We start from the raw sequence: 13,618 nt of genomic DNA, 5'->3' as shown, positions 1-13,618 counted from the left end.
CCAGGTAGCCCTGCCAGAGCAGATAGCTGCTGGCCACGCGCTCCACGCCAGAAGTGGCAGCCTGGTTGGTCTGCCTTGAGGCTCCGTGCACAGGCTGGGCTCAGACCTGGACTCGGACGGGCCCGGGTAGCCCTGCCAGGCCAAAAGCCTCCCTGCCGCTTGGAGGGGCCCTGCCAGGCCAAAAGCCGAGAAGCTTGTGATCCACATAAGACAGAAGAGACGCTGGATTTCCTTTGGCATCCAGGAAAGCACCGTGAGACGCTCTGACGCCCTCTCGCAATTCTTTCTCCCTCCAGCAGCACAAGAGCTGGCGTCAAAAGGCGCAATGGCACTGTCACAGGCGTTCTGGAGGTTTTTAAAGGATAGGCCCACGATAAGGCTTTATTGACAGTTTTCCCCTCTACATTTCACTCTAGATCTCCTTGTTGGCCTGGAGAAGGGAAGGCAGCGGGGTGACCTCATTGCAGCCTTCCGGGACATAAAGGGAGCCTACAAACAGGAGGGGAGTCAACTCTCTGATGGTGTAGCTAATGGCGGGCCAAGGGGAAGTGGTTTTGAGTTGAAGATTGGATGTCAGATGGGATTGTTCTTTCCAGAGAGTGGTGAGATGCTGGAACCGGCTGCCCAGAGATCTCGGTTGTGGATGCCCCGTCCCTGGAGGTGTTGAAGGCCAGGTTGGAGGGGGCCCTGGGCAGCCTGGTTTAGTTGCAGATGTTGATGATGCAGATGGGATTGACGCATCTGTTTTGCAGCCTCCAGTGGAGCTCTGTGTGTCGTGGGCACCCCATGCCCGCATCAGCGTGGGTAGGGTGTGCCCTTCCTGTGGGGTGGGGCTTTGGTCTTCGGAGGCTGATGCTTGGGAGACCCCGTTTCTTCCCAGATGGGTGGCAGCAGTCCAGGTCGGGTGATGGGAGACTTCTCAGGCAGGCTGGACTCACCACTAAGTGGTGATGCTGCCATCTGCCCCGGTACTTTCTGCACTGGCCTGATCTTCTTTGCCCTCTGCCTGAGAAGTTTAACTGAGTCACAGGTCAGTGGGAGCCTGGATGGTCTGCCTTGAGACATCGTAGACTCAGCCCTTGAGGAAAATGATCTTGGATCTTTTGTGAAAGCTATTATTGGCCTCAGGGCGATCTGATGGGCTGAGGCCTTGGCTTTCTGCAGTTTCGGCACCGCACCCTCATGATGGGCTTTTTCTGCTCCCTCTAGTTCTTCAGGGAATCTCACATGTTTGGCTCCCGGTGCTCGGTGCAGCTCTTCCCGGCTTGGTGTGCCTGCCTCCCCCTGCAGCTGGCAGGTCAGCGGCTGCTCTTGGGCTTCAGGCACTCTCTGGATCGCTGGCAGCAGACTGAAAGGGCAGAGCGGGAGGGGTCCGCGTGAGTGGCTGATGGCTTTGGGGCCGCATGCCGCAAGCCTGAGCCAGGAGCCTTGGCTGCAACGCAGCCCTCCCCACAGGCAGCTCAGCGGCTGCCCCGTGGCTCTCCTGAGATGAGGAGAGGGGCCAGCCCTGTGAGCTGGGGGGTCCCCATCCCAGCACGTGGGTGCTGCGTTCAGCACAGTTGGGCGGCCACCAACAGTGACCCTTTGGGGCAGGGAATGGGCTCTCGTTGGGTCACCCCCATGCGCATCCCAGCCCAGAGCCTCCAGCCTCACCTGGCCTTGGAGCTCTCCTTCAGCAGTGAGCTCCTTATCCTTCTGAAGTGCTCTCCGTCAACGCTGTCTGAGCTCAAGCGTTTGATGAAGGTTGGACGGCTAGCAAATCTCACTGGAATGGAGAAGGCAGAGGAGATTCACCGTAAACCCTTTGGCTCGCTCACAAGGGGTGCTCAGGCCTGTTCCCAGAGCAGCCGAGAGGGCCGCTCTGCTCCCCCCACCGCTGACATCTGCACCGCCCTCGGACCCTCCCTGACACCATCCCTGGCCCCACTCCTCCTCTCTGCAATTCAGCTCTGTTTGGGGACTGCAGTAGTGACGCTGGCTTTGGGAAAGAGGAGCTGGGTGGTGATGATGAGGTGGCAGAGTGACTTTTGGGGACTGTATCCTTCCACTGGGGGAGGGCAGGGCCTAAGATCCGCACATCCTCCTGCCATAGCCAGGGATGGGGGGGCACGTCACGCTCAGCGCCTTAGTTTGGGAGAGGCCAACAATTCCTTAGTTTGGGAGAGGCCAACAATTCCTCATGGGAAGAGGCCGTGCTGAGCTGGCGTGAAGCTTTGACACAAGTCAGAGCCCTTGGCTGATGTTCAGCAGGGGATTTCCCATCTCAAGTATGCTGCCCGTGCCGCGGAAAGGAGCTGGCAGCTGCTTTACCTTTCTTGCCCTGGCCGAGAGGTGGCAAAGTCTCTTTTTTCTTTGGTTTCTCTGGACCAGGGAGGCTTCGTGAGGACTTGTGGTTTGTTCCGGGCGGTGGCTTGGGAACAAACTCCATTTGAAACCTGTACGTGAGGAGAAGACAGCAACCGGTGTGACGCAGTGCTCCAGCAATCCTTGTTGCTCTCTGGTTGTCTGCTCCCAGGCACACTGTCATGCTGCATTAAGCACACGACTTTCTAAAGTCTTCAGCAGCATCAGTCGGGATAAGTGAGGGGGAAATAGTTTCAAAAGGCAGGAGGGAAGATTTAGATTGGATATACAGAACAAGGTTTTGACAGAAGGGTGGCAGGCACCGGAACATCTTGCCCAGAGAGGTGGTGGTTGCCCAGATGGGCGCTCAAGGTCGGGCTGGACCGGGCTCGGAGCAACCTCATCTGGCGGTAGGTGTCCCTGTTCCCTGCAGGGGAGTGGGACGAGGTGCCCTTTCGGGGTTCCTTCCAGCTGAAATCCTTCCATGACTGTGTGACATATGCTCATGGGCAGGACAGTCGTGGACACAAGGAGCAAGCGTGATGGAATGAGAGCTGAGCAGCTGCATCAAGCAGCAGCTACAGCCACCAACATACTCACTTGGGAAAGACGACAGCGCAGCCAGAGAGCGCCAGGGAGGCCACCGGTGCCATCCGGGACACCACCGTGTCCAGCAGCCAGGGGGCCTGCAGGGGAGAAAGGGGGAGGATGTGGGACGTCCTCGTCACGGCTGAGGCCCTGGGGACACGAGGAGCCCAAGGCTGGGAGAGCTGACAGCAGCACAGCACTTGTACGGCCCGAGCAGCTGGCCAGCTCCTGGTGGGCCGTGTGCGGGCACAGCAGGTGTCACAGCTCTGCCTGGGTCACGGAGAAACTACAGCTCACCTTGAAAGCAGCTCTTCTGAATTTCTCTTTCCCTGACAGCTTCTCGAGGAAGTCATAGTAGAATTTCATTTGGAAGGTCAGTCCGTCAATGAGGAGCACGCCGATGTCCTTGAGGACAACGGCAACGTTCTCCCCATTCTGCAGGCAGCCGGAGAGCAGGGACACGGTGCTTTGAATGCAAGTCCGGAGTGTCTGCCAGCTCAGAGAAGCAGCTGCGGCCACCTTGCTGTATTTCAGCGGCTCCACCTTCCTAAGGACTGAAAAATGCGAGGGACGGAGTTGATGATACGGTTGGTTTTCCACAGGTGCTTCCCTAGAAGTGCTTTAGGTGGACATCAGGCAGAACGGCCCCATATTTGGACGGGCTGCTCAGAGGGAGAGGTTTGCTTTTGAGAATGGAGGTGGTGGCCGTTTGCCCTGTCCGTGAAGCCAGCAGAAGTTTAATCCCCCCTCCTACCTGGCAGGGACTCCCTGTGGGCCTTGAGGTGGTGCGTGGCTATGAGGTTTGTAGCCAGGTGAAACATGGGCCACCGCAGAGTCACCGTCCCGTCCTCAGTCCGGAAGTCTTTGGAGACGGTGTCAAAGAAGCCAAAGGTGGGAATCCAGACCCCCTGCAAGTGGAAGAGAAAGGAAGGGCGGAAGGGTTATGGGACGGCTGGAGGAAGAGCCGGAGGGGGTCCAAGGTAGGGACAGCCCTCTGCCGCTGTTCAGAGGCACAAGCCAGGGCATGGGGAATGGCTTTGGGAAGGGGCTGCGCAGTCCTCTCCTTCCCCTCGCCCTCCCAAATGCAGCACAGCAGGCAGGGCAGAAGCAGCCTCGTGGGATCCAGAGGCTTCCAGAGACCGGGATCAGCCCTGAGATACGACAGTGCCCGGCACAAGTGATCATGCAGGATTTGCAGGAAGCCCGCGGGATGCCCAGGAGAGAAATGTGGGGGGAGTTTCCTGCTTTCTGTGGAGGGGAAGACTCAGAGGAAGTCCAGGCTGAGCTGGACGGGGAGAGGAGGAACCCGACAGCCAACACACCTTCTGCAGCAGCAGCTGCTCCCGTACGTAGGCGGCCACCGCATCCCAGACGGCAACTCGCTCTGGAGGGCAAAGGAAAAGCAGGTCACACTCTGCATCTGCCGCTTCCCGGCACCGCTACCGCTGCCAGGCAGGAGCGAGGTGGCAGATGGAAAGTGTCGTCTGCGTGCCAAGGTTGGCTGTGGACCCGTGTACCTTTGGTGTCGGCGCGTGTCGGTCTGGAGGCACGCCCCGCTGCGGGGCCGACCTCGCTCATCCTGTTCCGCCTCGTGCCCGCGGCTTGCTCCTTGTTGGCGCCAGCCATGCCGGAGCTCATCCTTCAGATGCGTCTGCTCTCTGCCAGATGCTCCTTCAGGATGCAGGACCCACCGCCGTGCTCTGCCTTTACACCCCTCCCGGGTGCCCGTGTCACAAACGTCGCCACGGCGACGCGATGACAGCGTGGCCGGTGCTGGCCGCTGCCCATTGTGACGCTGGCACCAGCAGCCTGCTGCCCGGCCCGGCTGGGAGTGCCGAGCCCTCTCTGTTTTCTCTCTCTTCTTTTCCTTGCTCTCCATGCGGTATTAGTCGTTTTCCTTTAGTGGCCGTTGCCTGAACTGATCTTCAAGCAGGTGATAGGGAAACGAGGACTGTTCCAAAGTTCTCTACCCGTCTAGACAACATCTAACGCTGATGACCTGTTGTCAGAAAGTGGCTTAGTTTTGCCTGGAAGTCGTGGACTCCTTGTTAGAAGGCTCCATAAATTACCCGGCATTGATCCTCTGCATCATTGTTGTGACTCCATGGCTCCCGCGACCCTGCCGGGCAGGTTGGGCTTTGTTTGGGGGATCGCAGAGATTCGCTTTCCTCACAGCCTTCCAAGCGGGATGAGACATTTCACGTGGACATTGTGGGCAGGATCACCTGAAGGAGGGGAAGAGGAATGTAGAGGGGATATCGGCTGAGTTGAGAAAGCGGGACGTTGGATAGGTCACCCAACAAACTCTACGACCTGCGCCCATGGAGGTTTTCAAAGTCCAACAGGGTCCAGCCTTGAACACGCTGTTCTGGCCCAGTCCTGGCAGGTTGGGCAGCACACATTCCCTGAGTTCCCTTCCAGCCTGCATTACCTTGTGATCCTATGACCTGACGGTCTGTTGCTGATGGGAAGAGAGCAGATGTTTAGGGGGCATGGAAAATCACCATCCAAGAAAAGATTTTAAAAAGAAGAGATTTATCATAACCTAGTATGAACCATTCAGTGCAGAGATTGAGGGACATCATGGCTAATCTGTACAGGGACAGTCTGGGGGGTACCTGGCAGTATGCGAGTCAAAAGAGATGGCTTTTGTTGTTGTTGTTTTGTTTTGTTGGTTGGTTGGTTTTGAGGCTGTAGGTGTGAAAGATGTTATGTAATATCAATAAAACTGGAACAAAGAATTGAAGAGAAAGATCCAATCAAAGAAAATGTGCCAACACACCTCTCAATTTCTAAAATGCTTTGGGGCCTGCTTTCTCTCCTTGTTGGAAGTACCAGTCTTTGAGGAGATTTACTGTGCCATGTTTCCCAGAACTGTGTTTGGAGGACACAAATGCACTGAGGTGCTGGGACACAGGCAGCTGCTACCCCTGCTTGGTCTCACCTCTGTATCTGATCTCCCTCTCCCTGCAGGTGTTTCCAGCTCTCCTGAATAAGTGACCATGGCTAAGGACGTGTTTTCTGCAGGCAGTGTGGACGTCTGCCCTTCCCACTGCTCTCCAGATTTCCCCCTCCCTTTGCTCTTTGTTCTTTCAGATCCCTTCCAGGTTATCTGGTCACTCTGTGATCTTCAGGGAGTTGGAAATTGGTGCCATCTCAACAGTCTCAGGAACTCTTTGATTGTATTTACATGACCCCTTCCTTTCTCTGTCAAAAATACTTCTTGCAGCGAAATTCCCCATGGAAGGCAGACAGCTTGAACATGGCATCCAGCTGAGGAGAGTGTTTTCCTGTGCACTGAATCGCATCGTGTTGATTCCCGTTTGTTGGCAACAAGGAGGAATCCCTCTGTGCCCATGTGCAGCTGGTTCTCTGAGGAAAGCAGGTGGGAGTTGATGCAAAGGAAAAGCAACACTGAATTAATGACTTCAAAGGAGAAGACTGATGCGAGGAAAAGGAATGAAAATCCCACGGGGCCAATGTGAGCAGTAAGGGGCTTGGGGAGGCTGAGGAGAAAGTTTGTCCACACAGTGAAAGAGCAAACCTCGTTAGGAGACGCCGTGGATGAATATGGCTGCAAAGTGCTGCCTTAATGTGCTATTAATACCGGGGAAAATATAAATAAATACATAGACTCATTAAGTGTACTTTGGGCTCTTCCTCTCTATGTGCACTCCTGATAGCTCTCCAGCTATCTGTACAGGTTCTGAAGACTTGAGGAAGGAAGACGTCAGGAAGGCGCAAAGCACTTGAGGGCTCTCTGAGTTGCAATGGTCTCCTTGGGGTGCTTGGTGCTGAGCCCATCATCCTCCGGTGCTGAGAGAAGATTGCACAAAGTGCTCAGGAAGATAAAGCTGGAAGGAAGTTTCCGGGAGTATGAATGGGCCCCGCTGAGAGCCATTGCCAGCACAGCCCCCAGGGACTGGTTAGAGCAGATAATTGGAAGCCATGATTACAGGGAGACCAAGGCACTGTGCTGGTGGCTGTGATGCTGAGAACAGCATCCTTTGCCTTATGGAGCAGAAAGGCCAAGCCCTGATGCCCAGACCTTTGGAAGGGAGATCCTGTCCCTTATGCAGGATAAGACGATTCCTGGGGCAGTGGGAGCCTTTGCACGGGGCACAAGGAGGCCATGAGAGCTCAGTGCCACGAGGACAGCGTGTCCCCTCACAGTTCTCCGTGCCACAGACACCATCCACAGCCTGCTGGACAGAGACCTTGGCTCTGTCAGGGCCTTCCAGCGCTGCCAGCCCCTCAGCCATCTCCACCACGTGCTGTCCTACACTGTCCCATGCAGTCTGCACCCGTTTCCTGCAGGACGTCGGCACCAAGCCTGCTTCCCACCGCAGTGTCTCCCTGCCTGGACTGCTGCCTCTGACCTCAGTGGTTGTTCTTTGAAACACAGAGCTGTGGGCTGATGGCAGAGTGCCTCCGGGTGACCTCAGGCACCACAGCACTGCCCTCAGAGTGATCTTTCTTTCTTTCCTTTCACATCCAGCCTGGTTTTCCTTTCTCGTGCTCTTTCCCACCACCAGAGAAAGTGTCATCACCTCTGAAAATGGCTTTCAAGTTGTCATGGCTACAATTGCACTCATGTGAGCTTCTGCTTCACCAGGCCTAAGTCCAGGCCTCTCTGCTTGCTTACCCCTGGCCCCAAACAATCCTGTTGCAAACCTCTGTTGGATCTGCCCCATTCCTTCCCACTCTTCCAAAGCAAAGAGCCCCACGCTGGCTCACACTCTGACCAATGTTGCCATGCTGGTCCTGAACCAAGGGCTCTATCAAACACTGTTACTGGGCTCTTTGTGTCTGCTGTAGTTTCCACACCAATAAGTAGGAGGCCTTACTTCCTCCAACGGGGAACCTTCCTCTGCAGAAAAAGTCCTCTGAACATCTGTGAGTCTCTTCACCACTTCCTTTTCCAACTTGTTTCCCTATGATTGTTGTTGTAGAAAAGCTTCCTGCCACTTGACATCCTGAAGGCCATGACCTGTACCAGCAGGAGAGACAGGATAGGGTCATGCATCTCACTCGGCGCCTGCTGTGTTGTGTGCTCTGCAGTCTGTACACTGGACCTATCAATTCTGTTTGTTAGCATCCCAACCCCAGGAGATACAGAGCCTTACAATCAGAATCATGGGATCACAGCATGGCCAGCGTTGGAAGGGACCTCAAGGATCACGAATCTCCAGCCCGCCTGCCACGTGCAGGGCCACCAACCTCCCCATTTCATACCAGAACAGGCTGCCCAGGGCCCCATCCAACCTGGCCTTGAACACCTCCTATTCTAATTGCTGTATCAGAATAATCTACGCCTAGTTGTTGGAACCGATTGTAATTATCCCCTCCTCTTCTTGCGTATGTATAACCTGTCTCCAAAAACATCCTTAAGCTGCCACTTTGTGGTGTGCAAACTAGGAGGGGCTACCCCCTCTGCACCCAGCGTGTGTGTGTGCAGCACTGTAATAAAAACGGGCACCTGCTTTGTAACTACTTTGTGGTTTTTTGGCTTGTCTTGTGCTTCTTAAATGAGGAATTGCAGTTGTTTCACTTGGAGCCTGCGTTCCAGGGAGAAGAGCATCCCTGTGAGGCTGATGGATCTTGTTCAGTGCACCAGTGATGGGAACGGAGCACAGGGCCGTTTTCTGCAAGACCTTTCTTGCGTTTTCTTCCACCTCTTTCCGTGTGGTCCAACAGCCAAAGGGTTTCCGGACAAGAAGAGAAACTCTTCTAAAAAATAGGGCGGTTCTTCTCCCGGATGCAGACCCTGGGGATGGTTTGAGGTCAGAACGCTGAGGGGAGGCAGCCATTTCTCTGCCTCTCTTTATCCCTTCCCTACAAGTCCCCCAGCTGCAGTGTTTTGCTCCTACGCTGTGCCAGCACCTCCCCAAAAGCCTTGTCTTCCCACCAGGGATCTAAAGGAGCAGCGAGCTGGAAGGAAAAAGTCTCCTCTCTGGCCTCACACTTAGCTACACCTTTCAGCTGCTGCAAAACCATGGGCTTTGCTATGCTCTGTGTGTCACCGCCTTGCAAAATGAGGAACTCGGGGTCCCAGGGCTCCAAGGAACGTAGCCACCCCATCTGTCAGAGCCAAGGGGTCTTGGAAGAGTCCCCATCGTCCCTCTGCTTCTCTTCAAGGAGATGGCACTGTCTCGCTCCTATTATCAGAGTGAGAGGAGGTTCTAATCTATGGATACCTGACGGCGAGATTAATCCACAAAGGGTAGATGTGAGCCCGTCCAGTTTATTGCAAATGATGGTCACCTGGGGAGATGGGGAAAAGAAGACGGGCGATAGAAAAGATAGTTCAGATGTTGATCTCCAGATGTTGATCTTCAGTGATGGGTCATCAAGGGTTGCTGTTTGGTTGACGACTGCACAAACTTATTTATGAGTCCAAAAGAGGTCGAGTCAGCTCTCTTTGGAGCGACAGCTCAGATCCAAAGTGGTCGAGTCAGCCTTCTTTGGAGTGGCAGCTTCTGGCTTTAGGATCTCAGCAGAAACTCCTTTGTTCCCATCTTCTGGGCCTTGCCAGCAGATCAGATGGAGCAGGGAGGTGCCCACCTGCATCCTGTTTCCCATGAGATACGATGGTGTCCTTCCCCACTTCTCCCATGCCAAGCTGGAGTTTCTGGTCACAGGCCAGATATTCTGCCAGTAAACACTCCTGAGCCCTTTTCTGAAGGCAAACAGCTCCCAGGAAACGCTTTGAAATGTGAAATCGTCCACAAATTGATGTAGGTTGCCACACGGACACTTCTCATCTCCCTTATAAGTCAGAGTCTTATTGCGAGAAGTGCCTCAGAAAGCCAACTTTCAGCCAAGAACAAAGAAGGGTTCAGGCAGGCACCCAGGAATGGCACAGACAGGAATCGCAAACCTGTCTGTCAGCCTCAGGTGGGGCTCTGCTCCTCCTGGGCACCCCACGCCCTGCTCAGCGTGGGCAGGACTGGACAGGACATCCCATACTGGGGAGCCCCACTTTGATTTTTGGTGGCAGACTGCAGAGATCCAGTCCTCTTGTGCATCAGTGGCACAGCAGCAGAGGCACTGCAGGCGCGCTCCTCGGGCAGGCTGGCCTGAGAGCTGGAGGACCACAGGGCCGCCAGTGATGTTTGTCGCAGGGCTGGGGCTCCGCAGTGGGTTCCAAGCTGTGCCTGTGCCTTTTCCCCTCCAGTGGGATCTTTCACCGCGCCGTGTTCTTCCTCTTTGCCACTTGGAGGGCGCGCTGCCTGTGCTGGACCCATCTTTGATCCTTTTCTTACGGTGGAGCATTTTCCCTTTTCTTCCTGGGGCTCCTCTTGGGCAGAAGATGCCCCCGGGATCGCTGGCAGCTGACTGAAAGGACAGAGGGGGAGAGGTCTCCCTGAGTGGGGGATGGCTTTGGGGCCGTATCCTGCAACCCCGAGCCTTCCCTACACATAGCTCTGGGGTTATGCTGGTGCTTTCCTGAGGGCTGGAGAGGGGCCAGCCCTGTGAGCTGGGGGCTCCCAGCAGCCCCATCCCACCCCTCCACTGCTGCATTCACGTGCCCTGAACAGTGCCTGCCTGGCGCTGGGGAATGGGCTCTTGTCGGGGTGGGGAAACACAGCGTGCAGATCTGTACCCTGAGCCTGCAGTCTCACCTTGCCCTCTTCTTGTCCTCGCTTGTTCCCTCCTCAGACTCCACTAGAAAGGTGACGTGGATCCAGCTGGGGAGGGGTGGCAGTTCAGGAAATTTCCCTGCAATTGAGAAGGATGGATCTCGTCAGAGGAGACTGACTGTGGACCTGCTGGCCCGGTGACACGCAGGGGTGCTCAGGTCTCTCCCAAAGCACCCGAGAGGGCTGCTCCGCTCCCCTTGCAGATGCAGTCTCCCTCTGTGCCCTCTGTGCCTCGTGCCCAGCTCCTCCTCCCCAGGCTGCAGCTCTGTTTTGGGACTGCATTAATGGCTTTGCTTTGGGAAAGAGGAGCTGGGTGGTGCCTGTGAGGTGACATCTCATTTGGGGGCTCATTTCCTGGGGGAGAGGACAGGGCCGAGGACCCCCCCGCTCTTGCCATCCCCTGGGATGGGAGCACCTGTGGGAACGTGGCAGCCAGCATCTCAGATTTGATGAGGACGACGTGTGGTCGGGAGGAGAGGCAGTGCTGAGCTGGTGCGAATGGTTTCACAAGTCAGAGCCTGTGGGTGGTGGTGGGATGGGGATTTTGCCATTGCGTGTTGGTTGCGTGTTGAATGGAGAGGGACTGGCAGCTGCTGTACCTTTCTTCCCCCGGCCAAGACGTGGCAAAGGGACTTTTGAGGCCTTGCAGGGTTTCCCGGGCGGTGGTTTGGGCGCAAACTCCCGTTTAAACCTGTACAAAAGGAGAAGACGCGGTGTGAGCCAGGGCTCCGGCTGCCCTTTCTGCTGGCTGGGATCACCCTGCTCACAGGCAGATTCTCAGCTCGCCCGAAGGCCATCCTTCCCCAGGATCGACTGAGCCCCAGTACCAAGGACTGTCCTGGGAAACGGAGTCACCCGGCCACCATGGGATGAAAATGTCACCTACATCCCTTCATCTCTTCCCCCAGATGTACCTCTCGAGAGAAGTCAGCCTTTCCTGAGTTCCCTAAGCACCGTGACCTGTGACCTGAGGTGTCGGCGAGCACCAGGGGAGCCTGGCACGCTGCCTCTAAGGAAGCATGGAGTGTGGAGCAGGGTGGATTCCCGTGGCCACATTCCATGACCGCCCTGCAAGGATGGGGACTTGATGACACTATTGGAACAGATAAGCCATCCTGTTTTCTTGGCCCACCCTGAGCCAAGGCTTTCCACCTTACGTGTTTTCAAGTAAACCCTGCAGGACAAAGGTATATTTGACTTGGGAGACTCAAGCTCTACCTGAAAGTAGGAAATGGTATAAAATGGCATGAGAGAGAAGGAATACGGGGGGTGGAACGATGCCACAGGCAGTGGGGAAGCAGGGGCTGCAGCCACAAACATCCTCACCTGGGAAAGACGATGACGGCCTGAGGAGGTCAGCGAGGCTACAGCTGCCATCCGGGACACCAGCATGTTCAGCAGCCAGGGGACCTGCAGGGGAGGAGCAGGGAGGATGCGGGACGTCGTCGTCACGGCTGAGGCACTGGGGACACGAGGAGCTGACGGCAGCACAGCTCTCGCACGGCCCAAGCAGCCGGCCAGCGCCTGGTGAGCCATGTGCAGGCAGCTCTGGGCTCGTGGGACTGCCCAGGCCACGGAGAAACCTACAGCTCACCTTGAAAAGAGCTTTCTCCAGGTTCTCCTTCCCGCTGATCCTCTCCAGGAAGTCGCAGTAGAACTTGACGTGGACTCTCGTTCCCTCGATGAGGAGCACTCCGATGTCCTTCAGGACAAAGGCGATGTTCTCCCCCTTCTTCAGGACGTGGTGCCGAATATGCAGGCCTTCCCAGTCTGCCGGCTCGCAGATGCGGCCGCGGCCACCTGAGAGTATTTGAGGGCCTCCACCTCCTTATGGCCTGGAAGATCACACGGCAGAGTTTGTCATGCGGCGGCTCTTCCACGGCTGCTTCCCAAGTGCTGCTTCTTGCAGTCACGCCCAGGACAGCCCCATATTTGCACGGACTCCATGCAGGGAGGGCGAGGTTTGCTTTCGCAATGGACACAAAGTTGTTTGAAATCTTCATCTGTTTCTTCCTTCTCAATAGAATATGCAGTAGCTCTCAAAGAATAAGCTCTGTGCCTAACGAGGAGACCTGCAGTTTTACAGTTAGAACTATTTTCTCCCAGCCAACGGATTTCTTTTGATCACATAGAAAACATTTACTCTTTTCATAGGTGACTTTGGGAGGTTATCTCAGTGAATACTTTTAGCATAACAACGCAAAATTAATCATTAAAGTGTCATGGTTTTATGACACGGCTCCCCAGCCTTCAGCTTTAGCATAAAGCCCTTGGTTTTGGACACTCACCCTCTCACTCATTTGGTTCATTAGGGAGAAGCAGCTCAGCACCACGCAGCCATTCACCCACTCTCCACAATGAGATGGGGGACAGAATCCAAATTAAATGCGTAAAAACCCGTGGGCTGAGAGAAAGAGAGTTCAGTATGAGAGAAAAGACAGACAGTGAATAGTAAGAAAAACAACGACGGTAATCATCATCATGCAAGAAGAGTAAGAATGATGAAAGAATAATAAATGGAACAAGAGATGCACAGTGCCATTGCTCACCATCTGCTGAACTGCCCAGCCAGTTCACGAGCCCCGTTCTACTGTTCAGCCTGGTGCCATGTGGTGTGGAATATTCCTTTGGCCTTCCTGGGTCGGCAGTCCTGGTTCTGTCCCCTCCCAGCTCCTCGTGCCTCCCCAGGTCCTCACTGGCAAGGCAGTCTGAAGAGCTGAAAACTCCTTGGCTGAGTGCAAGAACTGCCCAGCAACAGCCAAAGCATCGACACTATTCTCATACAGAATCCAAAGGACAGGAAGCACACACAGAGAAACAGGGTCGGTGGGGTTTATGCCAGGGTTTTGGTAGCAGGAGGCTGAAGGAATGGCTTCTGGGAGAAGAGATCAGGACCAACCGTTCCTGCAGACTCCTCCAAAATCCCTTGGCCATTGGCACGTGTGATGGATGTATTTCACAGAATCATCACAGAACCATAGAATGGCCTGGGTTGAAAAGGACCTCAAAGATCATCTCGTTTCCACCCGGCAGGGTCGCCAACC

General features: G+C 55.3%; 2 protein-coding genes across 2 annotated transcripts; both read right to left on the bottom strand.

Moving 5' to 3' along the window:
• Positions 1 to 380: 380 nt before the first annotated feature.
• Positions 381 to 5,442, bottom strand: LOC149913209 (uncharacterized). The gene is made up of 8 exons (XM_090130484.1): positions 4,449 to 5,442; positions 4,254 to 4,315; positions 3,686 to 3,839; positions 3,229 to 3,485; positions 2,944 to 3,029; positions 2,311 to 2,435; positions 1,654 to 1,765; positions 381 to 1,348 (listed from the first exon to the last, which is right to left on the bottom strand). Exons 1-8 carry the CDS (start codon positions 4,567 to 4,569, stop codon positions 796 to 798), a joined length of 1,470 nt encoding a protein of 489 aa, XP_089986610.1. The 5' UTR covers positions 4,570 to 5,442; the 3' UTR covers positions 381 to 795.
• Positions 5,443 to 5,844: 402 nt separating this feature from the next.
• On the bottom strand, positions 5,845 to 11,635 carry LOC149913208 (uncharacterized). The gene is made up of 4 exons (XM_090130320.1): positions 11,489 to 11,635; positions 11,174 to 11,336; positions 10,557 to 10,653; positions 5,845 to 10,269 (listed from the first exon to the last, which is right to left on the bottom strand). The coding sequence occupies exons 1-4, from the start codon at positions 11,633 to 11,635 to the stop codon at positions 9,825 to 9,827; spliced, it is 852 nt and encodes a 283-aa protein (XP_089986446.1). The 3' UTR covers positions 5,845 to 9,824.
• Positions 11,636 to 13,618: the final 1,983 nt, after the last annotated feature.

The sequence above is a fragment of the Phasianus colchicus genome, chromosome 40 (assembly GCF_987193195.1).
Source record: "Phasianus colchicus chromosome 40, bPhaCol1.hap1.1, whole genome shotgun sequence".
NCBI lineage: Eukaryota > Metazoa > Chordata > Aves > Galliformes > Phasianidae > Phasianus > Phasianus colchicus.
This window is presented reverse-complemented; position numbering and strand designations above follow the sequence as displayed.